General features: G+C 33.6%; 1 protein-coding gene across 12 annotated transcripts in view; it reads left to right on the top strand.

Moving 5' to 3' along the window:
* Positions 1–27,980, top strand: part of GULP1 (GULP PTB domain containing engulfment adaptor 1) — a 454,164-nt gene that overhangs the window by 219,972 nt on the left and 206,212 nt on the right. For 8 of the 12 annotated variants that reach the window (XM_074215525.1, XM_074215522.1, XM_074215521.1 and 5 more), the window contains one exon: positions 22,545–22,608. The exons of the other annotated variants lie outside the window; for them this stretch is intronic. In XM_074215525.1, the coding sequence (XP_074071626.1) occupies positions 22,545–22,608 (64 nt within the window). Of the gene's footprint in view, positions 1–22,544; positions 22,609–27,980 lie in introns of those variants that run through there. 12 annotated transcript variants of the gene reach the window in all.

The following is a 27,980-nucleotide window of genomic DNA, read 5'->3' as shown; positions in this document are numbered from 1 at the left end:
CTTAGAAGTTATGCACAGTTTTATGTACTTTTGGACATAGTTCTAGTTGTTCTCCAGAGTGGTAAGATTGGTTCAACTTCACCAACAGTGCATTAGTATCCCAATTTTCCTCCACTGTATGTCATTTTCCTTTTCCTGTCATATTAACCAAATTGTTAGGGGAGAGGTGATACCTCAGAGTTTTTAGTTTAGAGAATTTCTCTAATCAACAGTCAGAGCATTTTTTATATTACTAGAACTTTGATTTCTTCTTCTGAAAACTTCCTATTCATATCCTTGACAATTTATCTCTCAATTAGAGAATGACTCATGTTCCTATAAATTTGACTTAGTTCTTTATGTATTTGAGAAATGAAGCCTTTAATCTGAAAAATTTGCTATAAATCCCCCCCCCCAGTTTCTTGCTTTCCTTCTAATTGTGGCTGCATTGGTTTTGTTTATGTAAAACTTTTAATTTGATGTAATGAAAATTTTCCATTTTACATCTAATAATTCTCTCTGATCATACATTTTCCCCTTATCCATAAATCTGATAGGTAAATTATTCCATGTTCCCCTAATTTACTTAAATCACTTGACTAAATCTTATGTCCATGTTGACTGTAACTAGGTATTTGATGTGAGACATTAATTTATACCTTGTTATGCCAAACTGCTTTGCTATATAACAAAAATTGCTAAGGAAAAATTTTAATTTCTTATCCCCAAATTTTGAATATTTGGGTTTGTTAAACACCAAATTTACTATGGTCATTTACTACTGTATATTATATACTTAATTTATTCCATTGATCCACAATTCTATTCTATCAGATTGCTTTGATGATATTTTTTTTTGTAAAAAAATTTGAGATCTGTTACTGCCAAACCATCTTCCTTCACATTTTTTCATTGATTCCCTTGATATTCTTGACCCTTGTTCTACATGAATTTGGTTATTATTTTTCTATCCCTATAAAATATTTTTGGCAGTTTGATTGGTAAAATACTTCACAAATAAATTAATTCAGGTAGAATTATCATTTTTATTAAATTGGCTTGACCTGGCTTGACATGAGCAATTAATATTTTTCCAGTTATTTAGAGTTGGTTTTATTTGTGTGAAAAGTATTTTTTAATTGTGTTCCTGGATTTGTCTTTAATGCACTCTCCTAAGAATTTCATATCATCTGAATTTATTTTAAATGGAATGTCTCTTTCTATTTCTTGCTGCTGTATTTTGCTGGTAATATATACATACATATATATATATATATATATATATATACACATACATACATACACATAAAAATGCTGCTAATTTGTGTAGGTTTGTGTTATATCCTGTAACTTTGCTTAAATTGTTAATTTTTTCCAATTTGTTAATTGTTTCAACTTGTTTTTTAGTTGAGTCTCCAGGATTCTCTCATTTATACCACTATATAATCTGCAAAGAATGATATTTTTCTTTTCTTATTGCCTTTGTTAATTCCTTAAATTTTTAGTCTAATTTCTATAGCTAGCATTTCTAGAATATTATTGAATTAGAGTGGTGAGAATAGGCAACCTTGCTACACCTGGATCTTATTTGTAAGTCTTCTAGCTTATCTCCATTTTAGGTAATGCTTGCTGATAGTTTTAGATATACTACTTTTTAGTATTACTGGGTTATAATCTCAGAAATGATTAATGATAACTATTTGAATCCAAGGTAAAGCATTCAGTATCACAATAATCCAAGTCTGTGCTCCTGCCATAGTTGCTGAAGAAGTCAAATTGGCCAGTTCTGTGAAGACCTTTGTCTTCTAGAAATAACACCAAAATAAACTATCACATTCATTAGAGGATTGGAATGTTAATATCAGAAATCACATGATAATTAGAATAACAGATAAGTCTGACCTTATAGTATCACATTCATTAAAAAGGATTGGAATGTTAATATAGGAAATCACATGATAATTAGAATAACAGATAAGTCTGACCTTATAGTACAAAATGATACAGGGCAGAGACTAATAAAAGTTTTGTCAAGATAACACTATTATTTAACAACTCAAAAGGCAACTCTAAACATGAATATTATCATGTGCACAATATGGAAATCAGATTTATTATATACTTTGCAACCAAAGGTAGAAGAGTTTAAAATAAGACCTGGGACTAGTTGAGGCTCAGATCATTAACTTTTTTTTTTAAGTTTTTGCAAGGCAGTGGGGTAAGTGACTTGCTGAAGGTCACACAACTAGGTAATTTTTAATTATCTGAGGCCACAATTGAACTCAGGTCCACCTGACTCCAGGACCAGTGCTCTATCCACTGCGCCACCTAGCTGCGCTGATCATGACCTTCTTATTGCAAAATTCAGATTTAAATTGAAGAAAAGTAGGGAAAACCATAAAGCAATATGGTTATGGTATAAATAAAATCTTAAATTATGAAATGAAGGTGATAAGTAAATTTAAGGTATTAGGTCTTATAAATAGACTTCCTAAAGAACTATGGAGAGAAATTTGCAATATTGAATAGGAGTCAACACAAAAAAAATACAAAGAAAAAAATAACAAAAAAGAAAAATGACTTTCTGATGAAACTTCATAAGTAGCAGAGAAAAAAAATGAAAAATATATTAAATTGAATGCAGAATTTCAGAGATAGCAAGGAGAGATAATAAGGCTTTCTTATATTAGCAATGTAAAAAAATTGAAAAAAAATAATAGAAGAGGAAAGATAAGAGGCCTGTTCAAGAAAACTAGTGATACCAAGGGGAAAATTTAATGCAAAAATTGGGCATGATGAAAGATAAAAATGATAGGGATTTAACAGAAGCAGAAGAGATTATGAAGAGATGGTGAGAAAACACCAAAAAAACTATACAAGAAAGAACTTAACATCACCAATAACCAAGGAGATGTGGTTACTGATCTAGAATCAGACCTCCTGGAGAATGAAGTTGTGGGCCTTGGGAAGCATCACTAACAATAGGGATAGGGGTGGAGATGGAATTCATTTGAGTTATTTAAAGTCCTAAAAGATGATGCTGTTAAAATGCTGCACTTAAGATGCCAGAAAACTTGGAAAATTCAACATTAGCCACTAAACTGGAAAAGACCAGTTTACATTCCTGTCCTAAAGAAGGTCAATGCTAAAGGTATGTTCAAAATATTGAACAATTGTGATAATTTCATATACCAACAAGTTTATGCTTATGATTCTTCAAGTTTGGTTTCAGCAATATGAAAACTTGGAATTATCAGAGGAGCAGGCTGGTTTTTGAAGAGCAGGCAGAGGAACTCCCTAATTTTGGAGAACACAAGGAAGTTCCAGAAAATATCTACTTGTGCATCAGTGTGCCAGATCATCTTACTTGATCCTTGAGAAACTTGTAGGTGCATCAAGAAACAATAGTTAGAACCAAACAGGAAATAACTGATTGGTTTAAGATTTAAAAAGGAGTACAACAAAGATGTATATTGTGACCTCATTTATTTGACTTACATAGATAATGCATTATGAGAAATTGCAGGCTAGGTGAATCAAAATTTGGAATTAATACTGCTAGGAGAAATATCAGAAATTTCAGATATACAGACTAAGCTACTTTTGACAGAAAGAGAAGAATCAAAAATCTTTCTGATGAGGATGAAAGAGTGTAAAAGTTGACTTGAAGCTTAATATAAGAAAACAAAGATCTTAAGTCACATCACTTCCTGACAATGTAGGGAAAAGAAATGGAAACAGTGTCATTTTTTTATTATTGGACCCAAAGATCACTATTTATGATAATTGCAGCTATAAAATTAAGAATTGCTTCTTGGAAAGAAAACTGTGACAAATCTGGACAGCACACTAAAAAGCCATAGTCATCACCTTGCTGACAAATGTTCATAAAGTCAGAGCTATGGTTTTTCCAGTAGCAGTGTATGGCTGAGAGAATTGGACTGTGAGGAAAACTGAGCATTGAAGTATCTAGATTTTTGAATTGTAGTACTAGAGAAGATTTTGAGAGTACTTTGGATAGGAAGGAAATCAAATCTGTCAATACTTAAAGAATTCAGACTATTCCCTTGGAGTTCGTATACTCTAGTTGAAACTTAATTATTTTGGCCACATAATACAAAGATGGAAGTCATTAGAAAGGACCTTGAAGTTTGGGAAACATTGAAGGCAAAGAGAATGGCAGATGTTGAGGTGAATAGATAGCATCATGGAAACAAGGAACATAAATCTTGGCAGACATAAAGAGATAATAGAGAATAGAACCTGGTGTGTTCTAGTACATGGATTCATGAAGACTTGGACACAACTGAATGACTAAACAACATCATTTATTTTAAGGAAACCTCCATTTTTTTCCTTTATTTTCTAGTGTTTTTAATAGAAATGAGTGTTGTATTTTGTCAATAGCCTTTTCTGCATTTATTGAGATAACATGTTTTTGTTGTTTTTGCTATCTATATGATCACTTCTGTTGATAGTTTTCCTATTATTTAATTAACTCTGAATTCCTGGTAGGATATGATCTTTGTGATCTATTGTTTTAATCTTGTCAGTAATTTATTTAAAACTTTTGCAACAATATTTGTTAGAAGAAATTGTTTTCTTTTTCTGTTTTTGCTCTTCTTGGTTTGCTATCAGCATCATACTTGTATCATAAAAGGGATATGGTAGGTTTCTTTCTGTGCCTAATTTTCCAAGTATTTTATATAGTATTGAAATAAATTGTTTGGTGGAATTCATTCATTTGGTAGAATCCATCCTAGGGATTTTTTTCCCTCATTTTTCTCCTTTTCTAAGATGGGATCAAGTATTCTATTTCCTCTTCTGTTAATTTGGGAAAATTAAAATTTTTTAGATATTCATCCATTTCATTTAGATTTCCCGATTTATTGGCATGTAATTGGGCAAAATATCTCCTAATAATTGTTCTGATTTCATCTTCATTGGTGATGAATTCACCCTTTTCATTTGTTTGATATTATAATTTGGTTTTCTTTTTTTTGTAGAAAAATCAAGTTAGCCAATGGTTTATCTGTTATATTTTTTGCTTATTACTTCAGTGGTTTTCATTTGATTTTATAAAACTTTTAAATTTCAGTTCTGGTAAGGTGTTTACTTGTGGATTTTTACTTTGTTCTTTTATCTTATTTTTATAGTTTCCCACCTAATTCATTGATCTTCTCTTTCTCTATTTAGTTATTAGAAATAGATACACATTTCCTCCCAAAAATTTTGGTTCAAATGTTGCCTGCCACCTCCCCATCATCCCCTTGTCAGTAAATGCTCTTTCATACATTTTTTATGAGATGAAGCACATAACTATACTTTCTTCATCTCACTTGACAATCTGGCTTTAATGTCCCTTCTTTGAGATCATGATTGATATTCTTGCTTTTTTTCCCCCTATTTAATGAAGGTATGTTTTACTCTCAGCTCTAATTTTTACTCTCATCTTTTTATGTTTTATGTCATAGGGCTTGTAGATTTAGAGCTAGAAGGAAACTCAGACTTCATTTCTCTCTTCCCCTTTCATCATTTTGCATATGAGCAATCTGAGGTCTAGGGATTTCATTTTTTTGTTTTTATTTTTGCTTTTTTGTTATATGACAGATTGTTAAGTTTGCTATAGCTTGTCCCTTTTCCAAAACAATTAGCTTCCTTGGTCCTCAGTCTCTTCATCAGTTTAGTACCAACATTTAATATTATGACTGTTAAGGTAGTTTTTTGTATGAAAAATCCACTGTAATATTTTAAAGAAAATGTGTATATGTATATTTATGTGTCCATATATATATGTATATATATAAATAATATGATCCATATATATTTTCTTCTTCTCCTTCTTATAAGTTTAACTTGTACATTAAAATTTAACAGAACTCATAAGAAGAGTTGCTGGTTTCCCTTAACTTATTCCTAATTTTTGTAATTATGTCTACTGATTTTTAGTTTGTTTCATGCTTTATTCTTTAAGATTTAGGCACCCTCTTCTCTCTTCCCTTCCCAGGATAATCCCCTAATATTTTCTGTCATTTACAATAATATAATGATTTATCTTTCCTGATCAGTTTAAGTAGGAATATGTTTTTCTGCATCTAAATGATCTTCACTTGAAGCATCTCAATTGAAAAAAACAATAATTAATTCCCTACTTCTCTTTTTCCTTTTCCAAGAACAGCCCTAAAATTCTTAAGTTTTGCAGACTACTAGGCAATTGTAAGTGTATTTATTGGAGTCCTTTAAAATAGGGATTGAATTAGAGGTATTTAAAGCTGAAAAGGATCTTTTGGACTTTTAGTTTCTATCTATATCTATATCTATCATCTATCTGTCTGTCTGTCTGTCTGTCTATCTATCTATCTATCTATCTAATTTTATCAATGAGGCCCAGAGATCTGAAACTATTTGCAGAAATTCCTTGTTTGTTAGTAATAGATAGGGCTATAAGTTAAATTCCCTAACTGCAGTCCTCTGTTCTTTCCCTTACACTTTGTTGCTTTTCTTCTTCTCATATATCATATTCTTTGTTGCAGTTCAGAGGACACTCTTAGTCACCTGGAAAAATAGGGAAAGAATAACAGTCAGTACATGATGCAGTCTAGGAATCTATAGCTAAAAGATGAGAAAAGCAGAAATTAGACAAGAATATAAAGACACTATATAAATTGCTATTGGTTCTACATAGTTTTAGCTTTAATTTTTATTATTAGTAATGTGGATAAATAAAATCAACAAGCATTTTATTACTATTGTGTATGAGGCACCTTTCCAAGTCCTGAGTATACAAAGAAAGGTTAAAAACAGTCTTCTCTTGAAGAGTTTACAGTCTAATGGGGGAAAGTATGTAAATGACTGTAAAAATAAGCAATAAACAGGATAGATTGGAGATAATCTCCTAGGGAAGGAGGTAAAATTATATAGAGGACTAGGAAAGACCTCATGCAGGAGATGGGAATTGGCTGAGACTTGAAGAAAGCCAGGAGGTGGAGAATATCAGGCATGGGAGGACAACCAATAAAAATGTACAATCAGGAGACTGAGTGTTTTATTAGAAGAAAGAGTAAGGAGGTCAGTGTCACCGGATCAAAGACTGCCTGGAATTGAATAAAGTGTAGGAAGACTTGAAAGGTAAGAAAGGGTCAAATTTCGAAGGGCTTTAAAAGTCAGAGGATTTTTATATGAAGTAACAGGGAGCTACTGGAATTTGTTGAATAGGGAGGTAACATAATTAGACTTGTACTTCAGGAAGATCAACTTGACAGTCTAGAGTTAGAAGAGACTTGAGTTTAGGAGACCATGCAGCAAACTGATGCAGTAGTTCAGGCATTGGGTGATAAGAATCTTCTCCCTAGCCCAGAAGCAGGGTCAGGGGGAATATATCCATATCTACTTGGTGAAACACACCCAGAGAGAATTTAAGTGGCATAACAAAGACAGCAAAGGAACTTGAGGCAGTATATGTAGAGTGGTAGAGAAAAACAAAACTCATTAGTACAGTATTATAGAAAAAAAAATTTAGGAGAGAGATTCAAGAAAGTTAATAGAGTTACATTGCTTTGGAGATAAATTGACTCAAGTACAAAGGAAAACTGGGGAAGAATGAGATCTCTGGATCTGTCAATTAAGGAGTCAAAAGAACAAATGAGGTGTGTCTACATTTGGACTGTGATTTTTGAAAATTTTTGGGAAAATTAGTAAATCTCCCTCTGCACAGGTAGAGAGGATTTTATTCATATGTATAAGTAATAAACATTGAATTTTTTGATCAGATAAACTCAGAAAACTTAATTCCAGCTAATTATCTAGGACTTAATTAAAAAATTTGTCATTGATACCCTTTACTGAGGGTAAACAGGTATAATTAGTCATTTTAAGAGAAAGAGATCACTTTGGAGTGAAAAATATTTTTCATTTTAAACTGATAGATGTTTTGTCAGTGATTTTTATTTTATTTTGCCATTTACTGTAGTACAAAATAACTTTACCAAAGAAGATTTGTGGTATTCCAAGGACCAGTTAGTCTTCAGTGGGGTAATTAGACATGCATTCCTGGGCAGCTTTCACTAATGCTTATAAGATTCAGGTTGTATTTTTGTCTCTGGAATGCAAAACCAGATTTTTAAAATTAAATCTTTTACATAACTAAGGGGTGACTGTATGAGAACTGACCTTATTTGTGTCTATATCTTTGTGGGTTTTTTCTTAATTTTCAATGACATTATTCAGGGGCAGCTGGGTGGCTCAGTGGATAAAGCTCCAGCCTTGGAATCAGGAATACCTGGGTTCAAATCCGGGCTCAGTCGCTTAATAATTACCTAGCTGTGTGGCCTTGGGCAAGCCACTTAACCCCATTTGCCCTGCCAACACCTAAAAACAAAAACAAAAACAAAACAGGAGAGACCAGGGCAAGGTTGCTCCTCTACATCAGTGACATTATTCAATTGCTCCATTGGAGTCCTCTGGACAATAGACTAAGACTAGGTAGGATTATTAAGTTATAATTTAAATTACTCTAGTTTTTTTAAAGGTTTAAGCAACTTGTCGTCGTCATCATCATCATCATCAAATATATCCTAAAGCGTTGGTAATTGACTAACGTTTGTGAAGGAAAAATACAGTTTGTGTGGTTATTTTTTGGTTGTTTTTAATATAATACTTTTCAGTGCCACTTTTAAAGACAAAGTCATTTTGGGGAGAAATATTTGCTAAAATTTCTTCCAGCACCTCCAATAAAAACTTGTAGAATTTAAGTTGTCAAGTATGCCAAGTTTACAATTAAACTATCAGGTTCGTCTCTGTAAACATCTTTTGCATTTGCTCCCTCCTCTCAAATAACTAATACTCTAGTTCAGTTCCTCATCACCTCTTGTCTGGCATATTGCTAATTGTTCTCTTAAAAGTTCTTCTCCTCTCCCATTCATCCTGTACACAGCCACCAAATGTGAATCTAAAACATTTCTGACTTTGCCACTCCCAGACTGAAGAAGCTTCAATTGATCTATCTTTCTAGCCCCTAGGGGGGAAAAATGCAAATTTATCACCTTAATATTTAAAGTCCTTTATAATTCTTTCCAGGCTGATTACACCTCTCTTCTCTGGTCCCCTGGATTTAGTTGCTATTCTTGATGCATACCTTTCCATCTCCCAGCATACCATGCAGGATATGCTCTTCCTCTTTACTTTTTGTCTCTGCAAATGCTTCCCTTAGCATGAACCAATGAACTGGCAAGTCAGTGGAATTGTTAAAACAACGTACCTTGGAGGCAGCTAGGTGGCACAGTGGGTAGAGCACTGACCCTGTAGTCATGAGGAGTTCAAATTCAGCCTCAGACAATTAATTACTTAACTATATGACCTTGGCAAGTCATTTAACATCACTGCCCTTCAAAAATAAAACAAAACAAAAACAAAAGCAAAAACAAACAATCCCACTAATATGCATTATAAATTCACAATATAAACCGAAGGAGCAACAATATCAAAAATGAAATTGTATTTTATGTCATCATAATGTAACATTACATGAGGTGAAGAACCTGACTTGTGTATTATTAGTTTTGCTGAATGCCTTTTTTTTTCTTTTTCTTTTTTTGTCATAAGAGATGACTGGTATTGAGGAGGGGAAGAAGAGAATTACACTTACTTATGTATCATACGTTGGGTTATGTATATATGTGGTCCAGGAACTGTGATACATTTTTAGAAAATTTTTCATGGTAATATTAAGAAATTTTAATTTCTATTATGGTCAATAATTCACATATTTATGGTTCAATTATATTGCTTATTTGGGGCAGTCAGGTGGTACAGTGGATAGAGTGCTGGTCTTGAGTCAGGAGGACCAGAGTTCAAATTCAGCCTTAGACACTTGACACTTATTATCTGTGTGACCTTGGGCTACTTACTCAACTCTGATTACTAGATGACTCCAGAGGAGAAAGTGAGACTGGTGACTTAGCACAACACCCCCTCACTCAATTCTAATTTATATGCTTCTCAAGGCAGCACCTCCCTGATGTCATGGTCCTCTTCGAAAATGAAGGACAAGCATCATTGCTCATTCATGCTGGTACCATTAATATGGTATTATTGATGATTTATGATTATTTATGAAATTACATAGGATTATCTGAGGTGTAGTACTTACATTTTTGCAAGTGTAAAAGAGTCCTAAACCATATTATACATACACACACACACACACACACACACACACACACACATATATATGTATATATGAATTTCTGGTCTGAACAATAGACTTTTTCAATTTTTTCCCCCATTGGGATAGTTAACCAAAGTCCTTTGGATAACTGAAGCACTGTACTGTGATGTTCCAGGGATTGATGTACTTTACAGAGTCATATGTAAAGGGAAGAATTTGGAAGACCTCACCATTAAAAATTACACAGATAGGAAAGTAGAGCATTTAGGGTTAGTAGTTTTTCATGTTCTCTTGTTCCCATTTCTGGTGGTATACAATTATAATTTAATGTTGTAAAGGATCTTGGAGGTCACCTAGTTCTGCCCTCATTTTACAGGTTAGGAAACTAAAAGTAGCTTGAGGTCATATACGTTAGACTTGTGATTTATGATTCTAATCCTTTTTCTGATTTAGACACCTCCTTCTGTGACTCCTATCAATTCCATGATTTATCTCCCTTGACCTTGCACAGTCTACTAGCACCATGCCAATCACTTCCATTTGAATGGTTTTAGGAAGATTCTGAAGATCAGCTTGGCAGAATAAGATACCAGACACTCAGGTTCTTTCTTGACCTAAATTTCCAAGCATTCAAACTCTACAGCAGGGAGTGTAACTCTGATGGATTGCTCTTGTTGTTTGAATGCCAATGTTGTTTGAACGTACGCTTGCCAAAAAGACAATTTTATGGAGAACTCACACAGGGCAAGGGCTTACTTGGTAATCAGACAATGTGATGTACAGATACTCTCAGGTCTCTCTTAAAAACTTTTGGAATTGATTGCTTGATATGGGAGACACTGGCACAGGACTTCCAGGCAAAGCATGCCCTCATCAGAGAAGGTGATTGTACTTTATGAGCAAAGCAGAACTGAAGTATCTCTAAAGAAATGTGATTTGTGCAAATGTAGAGAATCCACCCCAAATGTTCACAGTTGAGGTAGAGCATTTCAAGCTTATATTGATTTGAGCAGCCATAGTCACACACATAGTCCCATACAGTCACAGGATACATTGTAACTTGACTCTAACACAGTGATGTTATTTTGGTTGTCTTCTTGAATGGGCAATGGCCAAATTGATCCCCCGACTCCCTCCAAACCCCACACCTTCTCTGTGTCCTAAATAATATTGAATTAAATTAAATCAACATCATTTAACCAACTTAGTCAAATTCTTAACTGGCTGTGAAGATATTCAACTTTCAACTAAGTATCTCTCTGTCACTGAAGGAATCAACACTTTTGATGGAATTCTGTCTTAAAATAGCTTTAGGTAAATAAGAAGAGGGAAGAGTCAGTTGTTTTATTTATTAAGTAGTCATTCAGTCATTTATTAAGAGCTCAGTATGTTCAAGACATCCAGGGTATGTGCCAGGTTTTGGAACACAAGCAAATAAACAAATAAGCAAACAAAATCCAGGAATGGAACTTCTGCCTTCAGTGGATCACATCTCCTATTGTTTTTGGGGTGGGACAGTTATGCAATATATGCAGATATTTACTCAGATGAGTGAATGTTAGACTATATAAGAACCGAAAGAGCAATAACAACAAGGGATATCATAATCCTTGAAGTCAAAGATTCTAAGTGGCAAAAAAAAAAAAGATGTTCTGAGTACCAAATGTGGGACAGCCATTGCAAAGTTATAGATGGAATGCATTTTGGTTAATAATTGGTAATGCAGTTTGACTGGAACATAGTGCATGTGAAGGGGCATAATTTTTACATCTTTCAACTTTTTTTTACCAATTTGGTAGACATGAGATGATAGTTGAGTTACTTATATTTTCATTTTTTTCTATTATTAATGATTTTGAACATACATAGCTATTAATAGTTTGTCTTTCTCATTAAAAAGCATTTGTTCAAATCCCTCCCCTTGAATTCCATACATTTTTGGATATCTACATGAAAGTTTTCCTTTTTCATCCCAAATTTCCCCTCTTTTATCCTTATTTGTCCTTCTAATTTATTGATTTTGCTTATGCATTAGTTTTTTTTAAATTTATAATCTAAACTATATCTTGTCTTTTGCAGTCTTCTCTACCTAGGATTTGTTTTCAGTCTTTCCTTATAGTATACTTTTCTATTCAGTGACCTTGGAATAAGGAAGACAGGAATTCAAATTCAGCCTCAGACACTTGACACTACGTAGTTGTATGACCTTGGGCAAGCCATTTAACCCTGCTACCTTGCATCCAGGGCCATCTCCAGTCTTTCTGATTCATATCTGGTCCTTGTATCCAGTTGCTTCTGGAAGAGAAAGTGAGACTGGTGACTTATCACAATAATCACTGACATTAATTCATGTGCTTGTCATGGTATCACTTTCCTGATGTCATGGTCTTTGAGAACGAAGAACAAACATCATTGTGACTTTTTAAAAAATTGGATTTTATTGTGGTGTATGATATAAGAAGTCTAAAACCATAAACTAGTCAAAATAGATTTCAGAAACCAAGTTTCCTCGAAGTCCTTGTGGAATATTTCCTTTCCTGGGTATTTATATTTTTGTATGTTTATTGAATATCTCTAGACCAATAAACACATTTTTTATTCTAGACTCTGCTTTTCTAATCCATTCCATTATTCTAATTTTTTCATTCAGTACCAGATAATCTGATAATTACTATTTCTTAATGCAATTTGAAAGCTACTAATACCAAATCTCTTTCTTAATGGTTTTTCTCCATTATTTCCCTTGGTATTCCTGATCTTTTAAGAAATTTTCTTAATACATTGACCAATTTTTTGAAGCATTCTCCTGCGTAATTTTGATTAGTTAAACCGATAGATTAATTTTGTTAGTATCACAATTTTTGCTTTATTGGCATATCAAAGTCTTGGTATATTATAGCCATTGACTACCTCTCTAATAATTTGTCTTCCTTTGTTTCTGTCAAAAATGACTTAAAAAAATAAGTCCTGTGTGTTTTTAATTGCTACTTGATTTTGATATCTTTAATGATAATTTCTTTTTTCATCAAATTAAGCATTTGTAAAATGCATAGTATAGTACCTGACACATAGTAGCTATTATAGAATAAATTGTTCATTGTATTGTTCAGAAGAATTATTGCATTATTTAAATCCAACCCTCTTCAGGCAGATTATGGTCTGACCCCAGTAATTCTTCAGGAATTCTAGAGATGGTTAGAGAGTATTTTGAGTTCCCTTCAGGGTCCTGGATCTACCCAAAGCTTTCTTGTTTTTAATTCACATGCTTGTGTTTTGTGTTTGATTCTGTGCTATACCTTTATCAGATGATTCATGTGTGCCTACAGTATAGAAACCTTTGTCAAAATCCTGTATAATGTAAGCCTTCCAGAATTTGGAGAGAGGGATCCTCACCTCCTTTCCAGGTCTCTTTCCTTCTACCAAGTGATCTAATAAATTTCTTGCAAAAATTGTTACAGATTTTGGGGTTTGTTCTTCAGGAACAACATGGTTTAAAAATGCTTATTTTCTAATTCTGCAGATTTTGTGCTCCTGATATTTTGTTGAAATATACTATTTTTATTGCTTTTGCAGCTCTCCAGTGAACTTATATAATATTTTTGTGCTTCTTATATGTATTTACATATGTCTCCTTTTAGACTGCTGGTCCCATTAAGATCAAATGGGTGACTTAAACTAAATTTTTTTTCTTGCATAATTTAGAGTACCAAGTTTTGCTCATAAGGAGACAGTTATCAGTTCACTAGCATTTATGAAGCACCAGTTGTGTGCCAGATAATGTGCTCAAAGTAAGTACTGGGAATAAAAAGGCATCAAACAAACAGAAACAAAACAAAACCCAAAACCCTGTAGCTCCTATTGGGTGATTTTTAAACATTTATTCTATTGAATAAAGGTATAACAGTAAAGATTCTAGAATTAGGGGCGGCTAGGTGGCACAGTGGATAAAGCACTGGCCCTGGAGTCAGGAGTACCTGGGTTCAAATTCCATCTCAGACACTTATTAATTTCCTAGCTGTGTGGCCTTGGGCAAGCCACTTAACCCCATTTGCCTTGTAAAAACCTTAAAAAAAAGATTCTAGAATTATTATCTGAGCCATAATTTGCAAATGCATGCTACCAAACTCCCTCCTGGAGATCAATTTAAATGTACCATTTAAGTGCTGGTGTTGTTAATAAAAATTTACTTTTGATTTTTTTCTTTTCTTTTGAATTTTTGGCATTAACCTTTTCTAATTTCTCTTTTCCATGGTGAAGAGAAATGGCATAATTTTCTTGCTCTGTTTTTTGATTACTTAATAAATATTAACTTATACTTAACTCATCTTTTTAGAGAAAAGGATATTCTGTTTAATTGAACTCTTTACTCAAAAACAACATGTTTTATTTATGCAAATAAATTTTAAGTGAGCAAAAATATACTTGCAATGAAAATCAGGACCTAAACCATCATTCACAATAGTGCTAATTTAATTTAAAAAGACAATTTATAAAAATAGAAAGTTAATATTTGTGTTTTTGACTTCATTTAAACTGAAGGAAGATAGATTATTATTTTTTTACCCTAAACTTCCTCCAGCTCTAATCAAAAAGAGTCAAAAGTCTAAAAATGACAGGAATTATTAAAATAAAGTTTTGTCAGAAATTTAAGAAGATAGTTTGTTTCTTTAAAAAAATATATGATGTGCAATTAAATAATCTCATAAGTAATCAGCCCTAAAAATGTTAATCTCACATTTTCTACCTGGTTTTCTTAGCACTGAGGATAACTACTTGCTACCAGAGGTAAAGTACATATTGTACATAAGAAATAATGGTTCAGTGATTCAGTGGAAGGAAGATTGACTTTTAGGTCACAGGACCTGGATTCAGATCCTACCCTAATGCTTACTCCCATTATTGGCCATCTTTGACTTCCTTTTACTTATGCATAAAATGATAACACAAGATGACTCCTGATACCTTTGTCAGTCTTCCATTTATGATCCTATGATTCTAAATTTTTTTTAAATTTAAATTTATTTTTATTAAAGATATTATTTGAGTTTTACATTTTCCCCCAATCTTGCTTCCCTCCCCCCTCCCCCCCCCCCACAGAGAGCACTCTGTCAGACTTTACTTTGTTTCCATGTTGTACCTTGATCCAAATTGGGTGTGATGAGAGAGAAATCATATCCTTAAAGAGAAGAGAAGTCTAAGAGGTAACAAGATCAGACAATAAGCTATCTGTTTTTTTCCAAATTAAAGGGAATAGTCCTTGCACTTTGTTCAAACTCCACAGCTCCTTATCCGGATACAGGTGGTACTCTCCTTTGCAGATGGCCCAAAATTGTTCCCCATTGTTGCCCTGATGGAATGAGCAAGTCCTTCAAGGTTGAACATCACTCCCATGTTGCTGTTAGGGTGTACGGTGTTTTTCTGGTTCTGCTCATCTCACTCAGCATCAGTTCATGCAAATCCCTCCAGGTTTCCCTGATATCTCGCCCCTCCTGGTTTCTAATAGAACAATAGTGTTCCATGACATACATACAACACAGTTTGCTAAGCCATTCCCCAATTGAAGGACATTTACTGTATTTCCAATTGTTTGCTACCACAAACAGGGCTGCTATAAATATTTTTGTACAAATAATGTTTTTACCCTTTTTCTTTGTCTCTTCAGGGTATAGACCCAGTAGTGGTATTGCTGGGTCAAAGGGTATGCACATTTTTGTTACCCTTTGGGCATAGTTCCAAATAGCTCTCCAGAAGGGTTGGATGAGTTCACAGCTCCACCAACAGTGTAATAGTGTCCCAGATTTCCCACATCCCTTCCAACAATGATCATTATCCTTCCTGGTCATACTGGCCAATCTGAGAGGTGTGAGGTGGTACCTCAGAGAAGCTTTCATATGGCTATGGATTGCTTTGATCTCCTCATCTGTAAATTGCCTTTGCATATCCTTTGATCATTTGTCAATTGGGGAGAGGCTTTTTGTTTTAAAAATATGACTCAGTTCTCTGTATATTTTAAAAATGACTCCTTTGTCAGAATCATTAGTTGTAAAGATTGTTTCCCAATTTACTACATTTCTTTTGATCTTGGTTACATTGGTTTTATCTGTGCAAAAACTTTTTAATTTAATGTAATCGAAATCATCTAATTGAATTTTGGTGATGTTCTCCAACTCTTCCTTAGTCATAAACTGTTCCCCTTTCCATAGATCTGACAGGTAGACTAGTCCTTGATCTTCTAATTTGCTTATAGTATTGTTTTTTATGTCTATGTCCTGTAACTATTTGGATCTTATCTTGGTAAAGGGTATGAGGTGTTGGTCTAATCTAAGTTTCTTCCATACTAACTTCCAATTTTCCCAGCAATTTTTTTCAAAGAGGGAGTTTTTATCCCAATGGCCAGACTCTTTGGTTTATCAAACAGCAGCTTACTATAATCATCTCCTGCTTTTACACCAATCTATTCCACTGCTCCACCACTCTATTTCTTAGTCAATACCAAACAGTTTTCATGACTGATACTTTATAATATAATTTTAGATTGGGTAGGGCTAAGCCACCTTCTTTTGCACTTTTTTTCATTAAGCTCCTGGCAATTCTTGACTTTTTATTTCTCCATATGAATTTACTTACATTTTTTTCTAACTCATTAAATTAATTTTTTGGAATTTTGATTGGTAGGGCACTAAACAGATAGTTTAGTTTTGGTAGAATTGTCATTTTTATTATAGTAGCTCTACCTATCCATGAGCAGTTGATATTTGCCCAATTATTTAAATCTAATTTAATTTGTGTGAGTAGTGTTTTATAATTGTTTTCAAAAAGATTGTGAGTCTGTCTTGGCAAATAGACTCCTAAATATTCTATATTGTCTGAGGTTACTTTGAATGGGATTCCTCTTTCTAGCTCTTCCTGCTGTTTCTTGCTAGACATATATAGAAAAGTTGAGGATTTATGAGGGTTTATTTTATAACCTGCAACTTTGCTAAAATTGCTAATTGTTTCCAGTAGTTTTTTAGATGATTTCTTGGGATTCTCTAGGTACACCGTCATGTCATCTGCAAAGAGTGAGAGTTTTGTCTCTTCCTTCCCAATTCTAATTCCTTTAATTTCTTTTTCTTCTCTAATTGCTGCTGCTAACATTTCTAATACAATATTAAATAGTAGTAGTGATAATGGGCATCCTTGTTTTACTCCTGATCTCATTGGGAATGGCTCTAGCCTCTCCCCATTGAATATAATGCTTGTTGATGGTTTCAGCATCAAACCCCATTACTGCTAATTATTTTAAAGAACAGTCCATTTATTCCTACACTCTCTAGTGTTTTTAATAGGAATGGATGCTGTATTTTTCAAAAGCTTTTTCAGCATCTATTGATATGATCATATGATTCCTGATAGGTTTATTGTTGATATAATTGAGTATACTAACAGTTTTCCTAATATTGAACTAACCCTGCATTCCTGGAATAAATCCTACTTGATCATAATGTATTATCCTAGTGATGGCTTGTTGTAATCATTTTGCTAAGATTTTATTTAGGGTTTTTGCATCTATATTCATCAGGGAGATAGGTCTATAATTTTCTTTCTCTGTTTTAACTCTTCCTGGTTTAGGTAACAGTACCATATTGGTTTCATAGAAAGAGTTAGGCAGAGTTCCATCTTTCCCTATTTTTCCAAAGAGTTTATATAGGATTGGAACCAGTTGTTCCTTAAATGTTTGGTAGAATTCACTTGTGAATCCATCAGGTCCTGGAGATTTTTTTTTTAGGGAGTTCAGTAATGGCTTGCTGAATTTCTTTTTTCTGAGATAGGGTTGTTTAGGTATGTAATTTCTTTTTCATTTAACCTGGGCAACTTATATTTTTGTAAATATTCATCCATTTCACTTAGATTATCAAATTTATTGGCATAGAGTTGGGCAAAATAGTTTCGAATTATTACTTTAATTTCCTCCTCATTGATGGTGAGTTCACCTTTTTCATTTATGATACTAGCAATTTGGTTTTCTTCTTTTTTTTAATCAAATTGACCAGAGGTTTATCAATTTTATTGGTTTTTTCATAATACCAACTTTTGGTTTTATTTATTAATTCAATAGTTTTTTTGCTTTCAATTTTATTAATTTCTCCTTTAATTTTTAGAATTTCTAATTTGGTACTTAATTGGGGATTTTTGATTTGTTCTTTCTCTAATTTTTTTAGTTGCATGTTTAGTTCATCAATTTCCTCTTTCTCCAATTTATTCATATAAGCATTTAGAGCTATAATATATCCCCTGAGAGTTGCTTTGAATGAATCCCATAGGTTTTGGTGTGTTGTTTCATTATTATCATTATCTAGGATAAAATGGTTAATTCTTTCTATAATTTGTTTTTTGGTCCACTCATTTTTTAAAATGAGGTTATTCAGTTTCCAATTTGTTCTGGGCCTGTATCTCCTTGGCCCTGTATTGCATATAACTTTTATTGCATTGTGATCTGAGAAAGATATGTTCACTATTTCTGCCTTTCTGCAGTTGATCATTAGGTTTTTATGTCCTAGTACATGGTCAATTTTTGTATAAGTTCCATGTACTGCAGAGAAAAAGGTATATTCCTTCCTATCCCCATTGAGTTTCCTCCATAAGTCTACCATATCTAATTTTTCTAACAATCTATTTACCTCCCTAATTTCTTGTTTTATGATTCGATTTATCTACATCTGATAGCAGGATGTTGAGGTCTCCCACGAGTAGAGTTTTGCTGTCTATGTCTTCCTGTAATTCTTTCAGCTTCTCCTCTAAGAATTTGGGTGCTGTCCCACTGGGTGCATATATCTTCAATATTGAAATGACTTTATTGTCTATAGTACCTTTTAGGAGGATAAAGTTTCCTTCCTTATCTCTTTTAATGCTATCTATTTTTTCTGCTGCTTTGTCTGAGATAAGGATTGCTACTCCTGCTTTTTTTACTTCAGCTGAAGCAAAATATATTTTGCTCCAACCTTTTACCTTTACTCTATATGTATCTCTCTACTTCAAATGAGTTTCTTGTAAGCAGCATATTGTAGGATTCTGGTTTTTAATCCACTCTGCTATTTGCTTAAGTTTTAAGGGAGAGTTTGTCCCATTCACATTCAAGGTTATGATTACTAATTCTTTATTGCCCTCTGTACTATCTTCCCTCTGTTTGTATTTTTCCCCCTTTCCCCACCTTTTATCCATATTCACCAGTCTTTTGTTTCTGAAAACCACACCCTTCAGTGTTTTTGCCCTCCTATATCACACCCTCCCCTTTCTTTCCTCTTTCCCTTCCTTTTGTTCTTTCCCCTTATTTCCCCCACTCCCCTTCCCTTTCTCCATCCCCCCTCCCCTTTTCCCCTTTCAATATTTGAAAGGTTAGATGTGTTATAAGTTAAAGGAGTATGTGTAGGTTGACTTTAAGCCAAATCTGATGAGAAGAAGATTCAGGTGTTTCTCCTCTGCTCCTTTCTTCCCCACTATTAGCATAGGTTTTTTGTACCTCTTAGTGTAACGAGATTTACCCTGTTCAATCCCCTCCCTCCTCCTGTCTCTTTCCTGTCCCCCTTTTTAGGGCGCTAGTGTCTTTTTTTTTTTAGATCCTTCATCCAAGTCAGAAAATTCTGAGTGTCTGTCCCTTCTAGTTCTGTACATTCTGTCAAATAGAGTCAAAATTCCTGAGAGTTATTAGAGTCTTTCTCCCAAGTGGGGTTATAAAGCCAGTTACATCCCATTGGATAGCAGTCTCATGGATAGGTCATGAATATCCATCATTTCTGGCTAGGTGTATTCTCTCTGTTAGAGTTACATTTCTCAAGGTTTATGAGAATCTTTTTTTTTTTTTTTTACCGCCATGCTGGGGTTTAGCCAATTTCAACTTACTGGGTTGCATTTTTTTTCTTTTACTGCCACCCCCCCTTTTTTTTTTTACCTTTTCATGTGTCTCTTGAACCTCCTGTTTGATGTCCAAATTTTCTGTTTAGCTCTGGTCTTTTCATCAGAAATTTTTGGAATTCTTCCATTTCGTTAAATGTCCATCTTTTTCCCTGGAAGAGAAGGCTCAGCTTTGCAGGAAAGTATATTCTTGGCTGCATTCCAAGCTCCCATGCTCTTTGAAATATCTCATTCCAGGCCCTTGGATCCCTTTAAGTTGATGCAGCCAGGTCCTGCATGATCCTTACTGTGGCTCCTTGATATTTCAATTGTTTCTTTCCGGCTGCTTGCAGGATTTCCTCTTTTATCTGATAGTTCTGCAGTTTGGCCACAACATTCCTTGGTGTTTTCATTTTAGGATCTTTTTCTGGTGGGGATCGATGTACTCTTTCGCTGACCCTTCTTCATTACGCTGAGACCTTGAGGGGGGGGGGCTGGTTCACCTGGGCTTGAGATCACTGAAGGCTTTACTGAGTGCAGTTTCTCTGGCTGGCCAGTAGGAGGTGCTGGTTGCCCTCTCTGCAGTGTCTGTGACCTTGGTTGGGAGGCCTTCTCCCTTTGCCAGGAGGCAGGAGTTGAATCTATTGAATTCTTTTGCCTTCAATCAATGGTGGGCTTTACCCTGTCCTGAGGTCATTCCTCAGCTGGGCTGGTTCTTTTGCTAACACACCTGGTCCTGAGGCAGAATTAGTTTGCATTTGTGTGGGGAGAGGCCTCCATGCAATGGAGGCGTGCCCTCAGAGTTTCTCAGACCTGAGGCACCCAGGGATGGTGTCTGCAGTTCTCCTGCACCAGAATACTTCCCCCAGCCTGGTCCTGAGCTCCAGGGGGACAGCACCAACACCAGCGCCTCTGCTTCCCTGCGGACCTAAGCCCCTTTCGTGCAGCCCCACCGCTGATCCAGCAGGTCCGCTCTCGGGCCCTCAGACTCCTGGTTCCAATTCAGCTGTTAATCTGGCTGATTGGGGCAGATCCTCCCTTGGAGCCCAGACTAACCTGCTCGGATTCATCCAAGGCTGCTGCGGGAGACAAATCCTGAGGTAGCTGTTCTTCTGGCTTTTCTTTCTGGCTTTTCTGGATTGGATTTCTTTTAAGAGGTTTGTTTCATGTGATAGATGGGGAAGAGATCAGGAGACTTTAGAACTGTGCCTGTCTTATCTCCGCCATCTTCATGATTCTAAATTTTGAGGATACAAATTTGAGCTAAGAATAAAGACTTTCAGCTTTAAAAATAATAACTATTCTTGAAAACATGAGTTCAGAGCAGTTCACTCAGCAAATAGTTGACTATTTGTCAGGGAGATTGCAGGAGAGTTCTTTCCTAATAACTGGGTTATACTTCTAGCTATCTTCCAATTCTTAAGAATTTCAGAGTATAAAATGAGACAAATCTAGTCTGAATACTTTTTTAAAAAAATCCCATCAAAGGGGTGGCTAGGCGGTACAGTAGATAGAGCACGGGCCCTGGAGTTGGGAGTACCAGAGTTCAAACTACCTAGCTGTGTGGCCTTGGGCAAACCACTTAACCCCATGCAACCCTTTGCAAAAAAAAAAAAAAATTAAAACCCCCCAACAAAATGGCAGTTTTTGCAAGTTTAAGGACTAGAAGTAGAAAACTTCTGAAATTATTGTTAAGTATAGCTTTTAAGCAGTCATACTTCTCAGTAAATATGGATTTTATTTTTTGACCATTAAAATGGAGTCATGCTTCCTTGATTATCTTGTTTTATGATTTCAATTAATTCATATAAAGTTTTCTAAATTTACTTCTGAATTCTGTTTTCTCTGGTAAGAGTGCAGATTCTCATAGATTTTTTTATGATATCCTTACCTTAAAAGTTTTTGACTTTTAAAATAAGATCAGTTTCTGAATCTTCATATACTTGGATAATGATAAAATGATGCCATTCCTTTCTTATTGGTTGCATCTCCTTTCTTGTATCCAGTTGTGATAAATTAAGTTTAGCATATGTAGCGTGTTCATCCTTTGAAAGCATTTTATATTACTGTATGATAATAGCCAAATGAGAGCCAGAAACAGATTTTGTGTGGTCTAACTTCACAAGGACACTTAAGAAAAATGTTTATGGTAAGGTTGGAAGTAGATTGTAATCTGGAATATTGTCTTCAATTACTTATTTTCTTACTGATATTTATTTAGAGAAGAGAGTACGTTTTCCTCCTATTCCCATACCATCTGAGAAAGGAAAATTAATTCTAGCTATGGCATATAGAAGGTGGAAGATTAGTGTGCCAGATTCTTTGAAGGGAGTTGAATGTGAAATCCAGAGAAACAGTCATATTAGAATATTAGGTATATATATCACATATGTATATGGTTGCCATATTTTAATGCTTTCTGTGATATTGGAGTTTTCAAGTATTAACAGAATAGTATTCTCTGTAGTATTTTTTGTGCTATGATAACATTTCTCTCTGTTAGCATAATCTTTTTTATTCCTAATTGCAGAACTGGAAGGCTCAGTAAACTTGGGATCAGGAGACTCAGAAACCTCCATTTTCTCTTCTTTCAAGTGAGCATGTTGAATTCTAAATAAAGGTTAAAGCTTCTTTCTTCTGAGTTCTAATATTCTGTGATTCTGTGTTTATTTTGATTCTATGGTAGTTTTCTATTTATTATTTTGCCTATTCTCAAAAGTTCCAAATTAGTATACACATAAGCAGAATTGTCTTTCTCCATCTAAGAATGACCTCTCATTTGTTGCTATACATAAAATTACTTATTTATTCAACTATCCACATCCCTTTGAATGTTGTATAAAGCAACTTGTAATTTGAATAACAACTTGAAATATGTTAATAAGTGAATATAATTTGATGTATTTTATAAAGGAGGCATAAATGTGACTTTAACATGCACAAGGAAAATATAGCACTATTATTATTGAAGAAAATTCATCCCTCCAATTGCATCTTTTATCAGAAATTTTGTTACCAAAGGTAAAAATAACATTAGAGGTATAGGAATGTGTTGCAGAATATTAGATCTCTCTTCTTTATAGCTGAGGTAGGCTGTGGTTTCATGTAACCCACAAAGTGAATAAATGAATGAATTTATGAATGAATTTCAGTCAGAAAAGCATTTATTTCAGGATAAACACTCCCATCCAGGCACTTATAATTTGAGAGAACACCATATTTGGTATATTTGTTTGGGGAAGAGTATTTTTACTTGGAGATACACAGGGATGATGAGTGAAGTTAGAAAGTAGATTTACATTCCCCTTCCAATAGCAATGACAATATTAATTTAATAATGGGTCCAGGCCTGAAAGGTGGGGGGAAGAAGGGAGGAGAATAGGTTGCTACATAAGATCCTCACTGTTTTCTTTGTTAGGGCAGGAGGTCCATTCGGTCCATATTTTAGTAATCTACAAACTTGAATGGGAAAAGTTAACATCCTTATTTTAGGTAAATTCTAACTGAAATTTAACATTTCTTTCAATTCTGATTTTAAACAACAAACATTCTGAGGAGTCCATCATACTTTCAGAGGGACTAAAGACACAAAACTGATTAAAATCCCCTGGTCTGTGGCTCTATGTAAGGTCATCTACATCAGATGGAACTCTCATTCCTAGTGATTGGGACTTATAAACTCCAGTCTGTGGCCATCCCCTCAATGGGTCTCAGTAGACTTTGTCCTTGGAAATCCCCAACATTAAAGTGCCTCCACTACCAAGACTAGCTATCAATTGTATGACATTGAATGAGTCTCATAATCTCTTTGGGCTTCAATTTCCTCATCCATAAGGGGGGAAAAACACGAGGGCAGAGGCAAAGATGATTTCTAAAATCTTTTTCAGCTCTAAATTTATGATAGAATTTAACTTTCTCAATTACCATCAATCTTTCTGGGTTGACAGATTATAAATTTTCCAACCAAAGTGGAGCCCAGGTTATCTTTATATAAAGTAAATTTGTTCCCAGGTGATTTGTCAATTGAGAAGTGATTGGATGGTGAAATTATCTGTGAGGTCATAACATTTCCAATCTCTTGATAGGTATTATTTTAAAATCTATTTTTAATGTTTTGGGGTTCATTTTCACTATTTTATTTCTATACTTAATAGGTTAGGAATTTATTTAAGATTGGTGTGAGGTAGGTTTAAAAACACAGTTAAAATGAGACTATTATTCTCCATTCCCTTTTGAGGGTCCCCCAATAATTCTCATTTTATAATCTCTACTTCTTTTCTTTGGAGCCTAAGGCAATTCTATTTTAGTCATTTTTTCTTTCATTTTTAAATGTTATTATATTAACACTTCTCTTTAACTTGTAATGACATATTGTTACTTTTTTAAGAAAGAATTTTACAAGTTTTTTGGGAATTCTGCCTTCAAATGATAATGCTTTCTTAGGAATATCTAAATTTTCAAATAAGCACTTTTAAGCTGAATAATATTTTATTTTTTCTAATTACATGGAAAGATGGTTTTTGACATTCACTTTTGTAAGATTTTGAATTTCTCATTGTCTTAGACTACTGTATTGCTGAAAAGAGCCAAGTGTATCATTGTGATCATCACACAATGTTGCTGATAATGTGTACAATATTCTTATTTTGCTCACTTTGCTCAGCATTAGTTCCTGTAAGTCTTTCCAGGTTTTTCTGAAATCTATCTGCTTTTCATTTCTTATAGCACAATAATATTCTATTACATTCATATATCACAAAATGTTCAGCCATTTCCCAATTACTGGGCATCTCCTTAATTTCCAAATTTTGGCCTACAAAACCAGCCATTATAAATATTTTTGTACATATGGATCCTTTTCTCCTTTTTAAATAATCTTTCTGGAATACTAACCAAGTAGTGGTATTGTTGGATCAAAGGATATGTCTTTTGGTCATAGTTCCAAATTACTCTCCAGATTGGATCAGTTCACAATTCCACCAACAATGCATTAATATTTCAATTTTCCCCCACATCTTCTCTAACACTTTTCATTTTCCTTTTCAGGATCTCAGAGTTCTTTTAATATGCTTTTCTGTGATCAATAGTGAGAGCATTTTTTCATATGTCTATAGAAAACTTTAATTTCTTCATCTGAACATATCTTTTGACCACTTATAAATTGGGGAATGATGTGTTATCATTGTGCATTTAATTCAGTTTTCTCTATATATTTGAGAAATAGGCCCTTTAATCAGAAATACTGGCTTTATAAACTGTTTCCCAGATTTCTGCTTTCCTTTTAATCTTGATTGCTTTGGTTTTGTTTGTGTAAAACCTTTTTAATAATCAAAATTATCTATTTTGTGCATCATAATGTTCTATATCTCTTGATGGTTGTAAATTATTTCCTTCTCTATAGATTTGACAGATAAACTTTTCTTTACTCTCCTAATTGGCTTATGGCATCACACTTTAAATCATGTAACTTATTTTGAACTTATCTTGGTATAGCATATGAGATATTGTCTATGCCTAGTTTCTGACCACACTATTTTCCAGTTTTCCAGCAGTTTTATCAGATAGTGAGTTCTTATACTTGAAGTTTGAGCCTTTGGGTTTATCAAAGATTATTGTAGTGATTTTTCACTGTGTCTTGAAACCTATTGCACCGATCCAGCACTCTATTTCTTAGCCAATACCAAATAGTTTTGGTGATTGCCACTTTATCATACGTTATAGATCTGGTATAATTAGGCCACCTTACTTAAGTAAGGAAGTAAGGAAATAATAGTAGCAAAAAGGTAGTGAAAGAGTGATTAGAGTCATTTAATGGAGCTGGGAAGTCCTAAGTCCAAAATCTGACTTCAGACACTAGTGTGATCTCAGACAAGTCATTTAACATCTCCTTTGCCTCAGTTTACTCAGCTGCAAAGTAGATTTTATGATAGCAGCCATCTTGCAGAATTATCATGAAGATAAATTGAAATTATATTTGTAAAGCCTAGCATGTAATAGGAGTTTAATAAATTCTTATTTTCTTAATTCCTTCCTTTCTGTGCTGCTGCTTCAATCCCATTCTTTCCTCCAGAATTCGAAGCTGATATCCCAAGATAATTTCCTTAATGTTCTTGACCTTTTGTTCTTCCAGATAAATTTTGTTATTATTTTTCTAACTTCATAAAATAATTTTTGTAGTTTGATTGATATAATGTAAAATGATGAAAAAGTAAATTAATTTAGAAAAAAATATTTTTTATCATATTAGATCTGAGCACTCATGAGAAGTTGATATTTTTTCAATTGTTTAGATCTGACTTTATGTGAAAAGAGTTTTGTACTTGTGTTCATATAATTCTTAAGTTGTCTTGGCAGGTAGTACCCCAAATTTTATATTGTCTTATAGCTATTTTAAATGGAAATTCTCTTTTTATCTCATACTGCTTGATTTTGTGGTTAAATATAGAAATACCAATGATTCATGTTATTTCTTGCAACTTTACTAAAGTTATTGTTTCAGATAAAATTTTAGTTGATTTTCTAGGATTTTCTAAGTATACTACTGTATCATCTGCAAAGAGTGATTATTTTGTTTCCTGATAGCCTATTCTAATTCTTTCTATTTCTTTTTCTTCTATTAATGCTAAAGCAAAATTTTTATTTTTAGGCTTTTGCAAGGCAAATGGGGTTAAAGTGGCTTGCCCAAGGCCACACAGTTGGGAGATTATTAAAACTCAGGTACTCCTGATTCCAGGGCCAGTGCTCTATTCACTGCACCACCAAGCCGCCCCAAAAGCAAACATTTCTAATACAATATTGAATAATAGTAGTGAGAATGAGCATCCTTGTTTCATCCCTGATCTTATTGGGTGAATTACATACAATGTTTGTTGATGATTTTAGATAGATACTGCTTAGTATTAAGGAAAAATCCATTCATTCCTATACTATTTAGTATTTTTAATAGGAATGAGTGTTTTATTTTTGTCACAAGCCTTTTCAGAATCTATTGAGACAATCATATGATTTCTTTTAGTTTTGTTATTTATATGTTCAATTATACTGATAATTTTTCTTAATATTGAACCATCCCTACATTACTGGTATAATTTCTTTCTGCTCATAATATATTATTGTGATAAATTGTTATCATTTATTTGATAATATTTTATTTAAAATTGTAAGAAAATTGTAAAAATTGACAATATTTTATATAAATATTCATTAGGGAAATTGATAAATAATTTTCTTTCTCTCTGTTTCAACTATTCCTGATTTGGATACCAACACCATATTGATTTGATAGGACTCTTTCTCAACCAATTTTTCCAGATAGTTTATTTAGTATTGGAATTAATTTCTCTATATTATGTTTGTTAGAATTTAGTTGTGAATTCATCTGACCCTACAGGTTTTTCTTAGGGAGTCCAATGATGGCTCAATCAGTTTCTTTTTTTAAAAATGGAATTACATAAGTAGTTTATTTCCTCTTTTGTTAACCTGAACAATTTATATTTTTTTGTAAATATTCATTCATTTTATTTAAGTTGTCATATTTATTAGTGTACAGTTGGTCAAGATAGCTTCTAATCATTGCTTTAAATTATTATTTCTTTTTAATACTGGTTATTTGGTTTCCTTTAAAAAAAAACAAGGGGAAGCTAGGTGACGCAATGATTAGTGCACTGACCCTGTGGTCAGGAGTACCTGAGTTCAAATTTGGCCTCAGACACTTAATAATTACCTAGCTGTGTGGCCTTGGGCAAGCCACTTAACCCCACTGCCTTGCAAAAACCTAAAAAAAAAAACCAAATTAGCCAAATGATTATCTAATTTATTGTCTTTTTTCTGTAAAATCAGCTCTTATGTTCATTTATTAGTTCTATAGTTTTATTACATTTAATTTTATTAATCTCTCCTTTGATTTTCAGGATTTATAATTTTGTATTTAATTTGGGACTTTTAGTTCTTTTTCTAGTGTTTTTTT

This window comes from Macrotis lagotis, chromosome 1 (assembly GCF_037893015.1).
Source record: "Macrotis lagotis isolate mMagLag1 chromosome 1, bilby.v1.9.chrom.fasta, whole genome shotgun sequence".
NCBI classification, from domain to species: Eukaryota; Metazoa; Chordata; class Mammalia; order Peramelemorphia; family Peramelidae; genus Macrotis; species Macrotis lagotis.
Note: the sequence above shows the minus strand (reverse complement) of the source record. Positions and strands in the feature narration are given on the sequence as shown.